Source organism: Salmo trutta, chromosome 20 (assembly GCF_901001165.1).
Source record: "Salmo trutta chromosome 20, fSalTru1.1, whole genome shotgun sequence".
NCBI lineage: Eukaryota > Metazoa > Chordata > Actinopteri > Salmoniformes > Salmonidae > Salmo > Salmo trutta.
This window is the reverse complement of record NC_042976.1, coordinates 11,271,372-11,281,187: the sequence shown is the minus strand read 5'-3', so window position 1 is coordinate 11,281,187 and position 9,816 is coordinate 11,271,372. Positions and strand designations below refer to the sequence as shown.

The following is a 9,816-nucleotide window of genomic DNA, read 5'->3' as shown; positions in this document are numbered from 1 at the left end:
TTCCAGCCTTCCAGGTATTTCTGCTGAATTACATAATGGACCGTTTAGCTAATTAACTTTATTAATACCTTCATCTTGAGGTGTCCCACTTATTCCGCCACAATGATAATGACTTTTATTTTTACTATCAGGGAAATAAACTTGCTGGCTTCTTTTCATCTCTGAACATGTCTCTATTTTCTGCTCCTCTGAGATCCTGAAATACCAAGAAATAGAGGGCGCTGTCCTCGTGGTCATGCTGATTGCCTCCACGAGGGAGAAAGGGGCGGACTACTGCTTCACAAAATTACCGGGGAAAGCGATTGGTTCACCGGCGGCCCATATATACACCCCCGTACGCATCACTGGGCATTAGCCACAGTAGTTTTTCGGTGCAACGAGGAAGCGTGTGAATTAAAGGCTAAACAATATCACAGGACAGGAGCAATTGTTATGGGGGATCTGATTTCTGTGCGGAGCTTTTGTCTTTGAAGTCGGCAATCTACATACATTTTAATACAAGTCAATGAAGGATACAGGATCCAGTCCAAAGCTTTCACCGACATCCGGGATGGATCCTAACCAGAGCGTGAAGCGTAAAATCGTGGTCGTTGGGGACAGTCAGTGTGGAAAAACTGCTCTACTTCACGTCTTTGCGAAAGATTGCTTTCCAGAGGTATGTTGTTGGATGTCGTTTGGGTAAATAAAAATAAACTTGCGTGTTTGCGCGCTTTGTAAGGCGTTACTTGGGGAAGTGTTGGAAAAGAATATTGTTAACTTTCTTGTGCGCTTTTAGCCAAGTCTTCCATTATTCAAAGGATATGCTTGCAGCGTTATGGATCAAATTGTGATAAACTGTTTTTTGTGGGTACAATTCATTTTAGCATTGTTGGACAATTTCGTGTGTGATCGACAATGACGCGTTGTACGTTCTTTGTTATAGAATTATGTCCCAACGGTGTTCGAGAACTACACCGCCAGTTTCGAAATCGACACGCAAAGAATAGAACTCAGTCTCTGGGACACTTCAGGTGAGTAACTTTGCATTACAATGTTTTTTATTTAAAATCTCCATAGAATTTCTTAAATAGAACAGTGCCACAGGGAACGTGTCCGACTGGAATTTGGAATGGAACAGTGAGCGTTCGGATTAGTCCACATTTGTTAACATTTCAACTTGTGGGGAATCAGACTGCGCTCTGCCTGAAATCGTAATTTGACGGGTCATTAATATATGAAACAAGCCCAGTGAGTGGAGAGACTACAGATTGAACTGTAGCATGAGGATTTGTCTTCAATGTGCAGTGTCTACATCCACACCTGTCTCGACGCATCTCGGTCCAGAGCTGAGTAAAAACAGATGAAGACATTTGGCACTCAGTTGAGGTACCAGCTAAGAAAACAAACCATACGTTTGCAAATGAATGATTTATATTGTGAGTTTTGAATAGCATTTAGAAAAAGGCCTGATTGGTGACAGCAACAGGCTAACTGAACTTAATCACTCGGCTGCCATTTGGAGTAGTTTTTGATGACTAGATAAATGCTGACACATTCCTTACATGACCTGTTCTCGCTACAAACATTTCCCCCATAGAGGCCCCAGGAGATCTAACTCTAAAGGCGTTTGCATAGTAGGTACAGTTTGCCCCTTAAACTGGACTAGGCGAAGTGAACGTATGTGCCTCACATACTCGTAAAATATCTTTGCTTGAAAAACGAGAGAAGCGGCAGTAGTACTGTCTGTCCGTCTTGATACACCGTAGCTATTTAATATAACAACTTCAATTTATTACAGATTTCTTGAGTTACCGAGGAGGTCTTAGTCGTTAAATTTTACATTAACTAAGATGTTTCGTCCATTATTTCTCAAGTGAAATAATTTTCATGAAAACGAGCAGTGTCGTTGGTAACGAACACTGAATCTCCTCCACTGTTGCACAATAACTCACTGTAGGATCTGGCAGCCGAATTTAGGCTTGCCTGAAGAAAACCCTGGCCAAAGACCAAAATATAACTGTTTCGGATGGGAAGCATGTGGACACCCGTAAGGCTTTAGTTCGGCTGGTGTTCGCATGCTCTCTTAAAAAAAAAAAACTTCGTTTGAAAAACAAGAAAAAAGCTGCAGTAGTACCACTTGTCAATTTTGAGACGCTATAGCCAGGATACGCTTCCTCAAAATAGTCAGAATTAAGATTTTGAAGACTAGATCAAAATTGCGCAATTTACATCAAACGAAGGACTTTGTGCAGTATTTGTCAAAGAAAATGTTCATGAAAACAAGTCATATCATTGAATGACAAGACTTTATTGAAGAATCCCTACTGTTGCCCAATAACCGACGAACGGCCGTAGACTACCGACGTCTGCTTGCCTCGAGCCGGAAATAAAACTTTACCTGAGTCCAAAACGAACGAAACGTAACAATGTCATAAAATATACATGAAGTCTTCCGAACTGTTTCGGCTGGGAAGCATGCGGACGCCTTTAACCCAGCCCCAGGTGGTAATTATTTCCTGTACTGCAGCCTCTGAATCAGCCTGGACTGACTAGGGGATTGGGCTGCTTCTCCAGCTGGGGGGACAGGAGAGCTCTGGGCAGCCTCCCCTCCTATGTCCACCAGCTGATTGGAGCTTCCTGTGTGTCTGTCCAGGACATTACTCATGACTACACCACAGCTTCAGGAAACGCTCACCACACCAGGGCTGACATGGGTCATGTTGGGGAGACTGCCTTAGCTACACTGGGGAATATTATTTTACAAATGTAATCTTATAGCAGAAACTGTTCATGAGGGATGTTTCTGTCCAGCATTACGAGAAGCCTGATGTTTTAGTGTCTTGTGCTAATGTTAAAGCTGTTTTTGTTTGGAAGCATCACTATATACTGTATGTTAATGGATCTCAGGTCTAGCCATTTGAGCAGATGGTTGCAGGTACCTGGCACTCAGCCAGTGTAGGTTTCTCAGCTGTCAGTTGTCTCACCTCTTAGCCTCAGGCTCACCACTACACTGTTACTATCTGTGCATAATAAATTAGGTCATGTTTGTTATTGAATCCACCTTTATCACCCAGTGTAATGAATGGGATGGTTTGTAAAGAGACTGACTCGCAATTGGGTACAGGAAGAAAGCGGGGCACCACCCACCCTCTATTGCTGACTGGGTCCATCTTTATTGTCTTTATGCAGTGGTGTTTGGGGTTCTTGATTTAGAGGCTTATTTCAAACTTGAGGTCCATGTAAGGTGACTCATTAGACCTCCCACTGACATCCACCCCTGTTTCATGTAGATGCCCCCCAGGCTCGTCACTTACCTCTTGGAGGAGCAGGTCAGAGAATGAGTGCCTGGGGGGCAGGTGAGGGGCTGGTGTTTTAGGTAGGGTGTAGTAGTCAAGCACACACAGCATTTGGTCATTGCTGTCACTTGTTTGCAGCTTCTTGATGTCTTTAGTCTAATGAGACAAAGGACTGTTTGTTTATAAGGCCTATCTGGCTTTTTAAGGATTTCATGATTTTGTAGTTCAGCCCTTGATATGGCTGGGCTGTCCTCTAAAATGGTAGCACTGGCAGAGCTCTTGAATCTGGGTTGAGTGAGTTTGAGCTGCACGCCATTCACTAGAGGCTGGATATTTCTATTCACAAAGACCACATTGTTTGCAACGCTTTTTTTTATTTATTAAGCTCGTTTTCAAAACTCTGCCTATATTGTGAGCAAAACCTCACCTTTTATATCTGAAGTACAGTGCCTTCAGAAAGTATTCAGATCCCTCAACTTTTTCCACATGTTACATTTCAGAGTAACACTGCTGAGGAGTTCTTATTTAATACATTACAATCTACACACTACCCCATAATGACAAAACGAAAACAGGTTTTTAGACATTTTTGCAAAAGTGTTACACATACCTTTTTTATATAAATAAGTATTCAGACCCTTTGCAATAAGACTTGAAATTGAGCTCAGGTGCATCCTGTTTCCATTAATCATCCTTGAGATGTTTCTACAACTTGATTGAAGTCCACCTGTGGTAAATTCAATTGATTGGACATGATTTGAAAAGGCACACACCTGTCTTTATAAGGTCCAACAGTTTGCAGTGCATGTCAGAGCAAAAACCAAGGTATGAGGTTGCAGGAATTGTCTGTAGCGCTCTGAGACAGGATTGTGTTGAGTCACAGATACGGGGGGGGGGGGGGGGAGGAGAATAATGTCTGCATCATTGAAGGTCCCCAAGAACATAGTGGCCTCATCATTCTTAAATGGTTTGGAACCACCAAGACTCTTCTTAGAGCTGGCCACCCTTGGTCAGGGAGGTCACCTCAGTGTTTTTAGAGGTCCCTGGAGACCCTTCTGTGTAGAAACATGTCCTCCATCATACAGGGATGGCTAAGGAGAAGGTGGGTATGTGACTGTCGGAATCAGGGGACTGAACAAGCCTCAGGGCTGCACTGAAATGGGGCTAATGAGCTGTCTGTCAGCAGTGCCATCGACCAGCCTCTCCTTTTCCTGTGCTCCTGTATTATCAGTGTCCCTTTTGGAATTTTATTTAACTAGGCAAGTCAGTTAACATTCTTATTTATCCCCAGTGATTACTGTTTGTTTCTTTTATAGTACATTTAACAATCCGTCTCCATGAGCAATGTATAGTTTTGCTGAATCTATTCAATGCCGTTCAACATTCTTATCTTCATTCTTTAGCTGATCGATGAGCAGTCCCATTGTTCAGAAGGGTAAAGTCCAGGGAAGGGCCACGTGTCATCGCTGAGTTATCAGGTTAGACAAACCAACCAGGGTCCCCCCCCTAACAGACCAGTTAGGGGTTTGATTGTATGCTGGAGGGCACCCGCAACTCTTCTGTTTGGCCTTCTCAAAGGATCTCCCAGACATGCTTGTAATCTCGCGAAAAACTAATATTCCTAGTATTCTTGGCATAGCATTCCACATCTGTAAGATGTGACTGTACATGTATTGTTGGGCTTTAATGAGGTAGTCACTATACTCTGTCCTATTCTAAATTCAGTTTGTGGAATCTCAGGTGTCTTGCTTTTTACATGTGGCATACCACCTCTACTGGATAATAAGTAATACAATTTCTTTAATTTGCCTCGTGTCCTTACCTGACTCTTTGTTGGTGACTCCTCCAGGCATTATTATATTAGTGTGCAGTAGAATTGAGGAAATTAAAATGCATGTGGAAAGATGCTTCAAAGACATGCAAAAAAATGATCATTCCATGTTTAGATTCCAATCCTGCCTGCTCCTAATCAGTTGCCCAGTCCCCCTTTTTATGTTGAGACACTCTGGGGGGGATAACTGGCGGCAGCTTTTATGTACTGTACAGCAGTGACCAAGGACGGTAGTGTCTAATTTTGTTTCTTAGATGAAGCTTTGAATAGCTAGAGTAATCAGTGAAACCCTCCCCCCTTATCTGCTCCATTTAGAAGAGGTCTCCTGTCCTAATTCTGACGGAGGGCTCTGGGCTGGGTATGAATGGACGCCAGAGCTCCGAGCAAGGAGAGCGCGCGTGGGAGAGGGACCCACAAGCATATTAAATGATTACACAAGCTGTTACTAATTTATGGATGTCCCTAGGTGTTGACTCACACAGTAGCCTACAGTGACATGGTGTCAGGGAGTCAGTTTGCTATCCCTGGGTCATTCTAACACAGGCGCTGTATAAAATCTATGTCTAACTGATGGAATGTTAGTTTTTAGCACAGTTGCAGCGCAGAGGAGATGTGATGGCGTATTATTTTGACCTTGCTCTTACGCTTGTCTTTGCAGGTTCACCTTACTATGACAACGTGCGACCTCTCTCCTACCCGGACTCTGATGCAGTCCTCATCTGCTTTGACATCAGCAGACCAGAGACCCTGGACAGTGTACTGAAGAAGGTGTGTGTTTCAGGGCTTGTATGTCCTGTATGTTGTAAGCTACCTCTGCTTTGCCCCTGAATTATAGTAGGAAGTGGCCTGTCCCATAAGCATTTTCACTCAGCCCCCTTGACCCTCTCTGAAAGGCTTCTTTGTTACTGGGTCAAGTGGCTTTTCAAAAACCCCAGTGCTCCAAATTACTTTACCGGGCTCTACCAATGAGGGGACTAGAACTAGGGTTGTACCATTTCAGAGGAATGTGAAAACAAACTCTCGTGAGGGTCAGTAGTCCAGCCGGCCTTGTTCACACATGGTCGCCCAGATTCAGACACGGCTATTGTGGGTCTCAGTGCCCTTTGACCTGTGATGTCACCAACGCTCAGTATTGCACCAGCTGAGAGGCGTGTGGTCCTGTGTGTTGAACAACTCTGAGCAGCTGTGGCAATGTGAGGGTAAACATGATGTTCAAGGCTCTGAATAAGCCTGGGAAAGTGGAAGAGGGTGTTTCCCATTACTTAAGTTGCGCGACACAGAGCTAGCGCTGTCAGAGCGACCTCTTTTTGTTTTCAACGCATGATAGAAAGAGAACGAGAGGGTGGGTGGTTGACTGTTGAGATGTTCCAGTTTCCATCAATACAGCCCTTTTATGCACATGCTTTACTCACAGAAGCCCAAGTCTTAACTTGATCTGTGCGCATAACGAAAAGTCAAGTTATCCACGCGAAACTCATGTTGGGTTGTCTGACGCTGAATATAAACCAATCCTGTAAAAGCACAACTTTTTTGTACTAGAAGTGTTGCTGATCTCTCCCGTTCTCTTTCCTCTGTATAGTGGAGAGGAGAGATCCAGGAGTTCTGTCCCAACACCAAGATCCTACTGGTGGGATGCAAGTCAGATCTCCGCACAGACCTCACCACACTGGTGGAACTATCCAATCACAGACAGACACCCGTGTCATACGATCAGGTAGGCGCTACATGCATTTTGCTCGTACTTTGACACTCGCTTACTAAGATGCAGTTCGTCGTTTTTATTGGACTTGTACTGTATGTCTTTCACTTGGCACTATTAATTAATAAATGTGGCATTTGTTTACAGCTTTTTTTTTTTAAGTCTGCTAAATTGCATAGATTTTCAATACTGAAATATGCTTGAGTTCCAGACTTTGTTCCTCTCTCACACTGATTCTCTGTCTTAGGGCTCTAACATGGCCAAGCAGATCAGTGCTCCGTACATGGAGTGTTCGTCTCTGCAGTCTGAGAACAGCGTCAGAGACCTCTTCCACGTGGCCACGCTGGCCTGCGTCAACAAGGGCAACAAGAACGTCAAACGCAACAAGTCCTCCAGGACCACCAAGAGGATCTCACACATGCCCAGTAGGCCCGAGCTAACCGCTGTCACGTCAGACCTTCGCAAAGACAAGGCCAAGAGCTGTACAGTCATGTGATTGCCTTAGACTAGGGTGACTGACTGTTGTGGACTGTGGGTGGTGAGGACTCTGCATAGAGCCCCTCCCCCTCCTTCTAGACATGCATGCAAAGCAGTGAGAAGGCGGGTTATCGCCGCACATTAAATCATCAGCCCCCCCCCCCCAAAAAAACCGTACCAATCTACATCTAGCTGCCCTACTCTGTCATAGAAGTCCACCAGAGGGACTGAGGCCACTGAAGACTTAAAGGATGGGCTTTAGTGTATTTTTTTAAAGGTCAATAAAATAATCCACAAGAAAGAGGTGCTGACTTCTTGTCAACATTTCTTCACACGCGGAAATGACATGCACTTTTTTGGTCCGGTATCTGGACAGTAAGTGCGCTAATGTGGTGTCAGGTTTTGACGTTTGTCCTCAAAGAGAAAAGTGTACTGTGGATTCACCACTGAGTGAGAAGATCCTTGTTCAGATGCGAGAGACCGCTGCTGTGTTCTGCTAAAGTAAAATGGTTTACGAAGAGAAATGGAGCTCTTGCGCTGGCCCCCAGGTCTCGCACTTACAGCCAGAAGTTCAAAAGGACTGCCTGTTTGAGTTTTGTTTTGTTACTGCCTTGATGAGTTTGCCAAATGGGATATTTGTATGTTTTTGTTATAAGCTGTTGCACAGTTACGACAGAGCTGAACGCCTTTTTAATGTGTTCTAGTATGTTGCATATTGTTCTAGAGCTGTTTTTGATCCTCAGCATCGCCTGCTTCCCCCTTGTTTTGCTGTCTTTTATAATTTTACAACCAAAGAAGCTTGACAGAGTGGCGATATCGCTCAGAGTAACAGTTGCCGACTACACAACGATCATAGCCAATGATTTGAAAGGATGTGCCACATCTCTTTTTGAGAACATATCCTACACCCTGGCTCCTCTGTCACTGGGTAGATTTCAGCTGTGGTGTCTAGCCCCGAAGCCAGTCCCTCTAACTGTAGGGGTGAACACCCATGTCAAGTTTTACATGCAGGATGGAGTTAACGATGCCAGTGCTGAGAAGGTCACTGAGCTCAAATCCATTATTGTACTGATTTATTTTCATGGATTCTGATGACCAATGTCTAGTTTTCAATGTTTGCTGGTTGAAGGACTGTACAGTGCTGTTTGATTTGTGTGGCACTCTAGTGCAGGCTACACATTACTCAGTCGATCTCTGGTGCAAGTGCACCAAAATCCATAGCCTACTTTAATTCAAACACATCTCATAGCTAGTATCATTGTTTGTCCATGGGCTTTGACTAGTTCACTGGGTCAGTAGGCTAAGTCAAGTAGCTAAGCAGAACTAGCCTGCAGACGCTGTAGCTATAGATCCAGCCGCCCTCTCCAAGCAGCTGCTGGTAAAGTAAATCTAACAGCTGCAATTTATTTTCTGTTCTGTCATCATGGTACTTTGGTGTTTTCCAATTTCTCATAACTGGAGAAGTCTGAACTGCTTTGAGAATAGTATTATCAGCCAGCGGGTGTAGCCTACTCTGTATGAAAATTGTTTAAATTAACAGTCAGTGTTAGCTGTAGAATATCAACCTCTTTTGAATGTTAAGTCCATTTGTACGTCTGAATGATTGTTACCACAGTATTTATTGAAGTTATCTATTTTCCATTTGACAATAAAGTTCAGTGTACAGTACAAGGTCCATTTCTGTCTTGACTAAGACTTGATTTATTTTTGTCAAACTGTCTGGAATACCACAGATTCTGCCTGGATATTTTATCAGAACACATTTCAGCCATTTTGTTTTTCTTACTGCATCCTCAGTCTCCTTGCAGTAAAATAATTGCGTCGCTTGGGATAATTAAAACATCTGATTTAATATTCAATTAAATATTTCATCCTTCTGGCATATTAATAATCTGAGAACATCATGGACATGGTAACCGCACTCTTTTCAGATATAGAAATGCTGTTTGAAATTGTTCTCATCTACTTGGCCAGCTTGCACATTCTCACCAGGTTCAATAGACTGCCTATTAAGATGTCAATTAGGTTCGAATCTGTAGATATGCTTTCACTCACAATTGAACAGAATTTCAGGCAAATGTATCCAGTTTAGTCAGATACTCCATGACAGATTAGTCAGTTTCTAGTTTGAGTTTCACATTTTGTATAACATCTGACTTATTTCAAGACTGACTGTAAGCCTACAGTGTATTACTTTGTGTCTAGGTAACCACGATCACCCTGGAAATGTTATTCATCTAACAACCTTCCCTGAGATGCGATAAGTAGCTATGTTTCCATTACATTTTTTTGCTAAAACCGAATGTTGACTAAATGGAGTGTTACCGTTACTCAGCACATTAATACATTGGTGACCCCACTCCATCTGTTACATGTCTCGGGTAGACCGCGAAAGCCAGGATGGATAGAATGCAATAACTAAGACTTGCCATTCTAATAAATTGGCTGCCTAGGCTAGTCCGTGCCATGGTGGAACATGCACTCCTGTAGCTCTGAAATAATTGGCTGGTGAAAGTTGCCAGCCAACCAGAAAA

The 9,816-nt window shown here is 43.4% G+C and overlaps 1 protein-coding gene across 1 annotated transcript; it reads left to right on the top strand.

Moving 5' to 3' along the window:
- Nucleotides 1-343: 343 nt before the first annotated feature.
- LOC115155541 (rho-related GTP-binding protein RhoE) lies at nt 344-8,957 on the top strand. The gene is made up of 5 exons (XM_029702236.1): nt 344-655; nt 923-1,010; nt 5,765-5,874; nt 6,686-6,820; nt 7,053-8,957. Exons 1-5 carry the CDS (start codon nt 506-508, stop codon nt 7,299-7,301), a joined length of 732 nt encoding a protein of 243 aa, XP_029558096.1. The 5' UTR covers nt 344-505; the 3' UTR covers nt 7,302-8,957.
- Nucleotides 8,958-9,816: the final 859 nt, after the last annotated feature.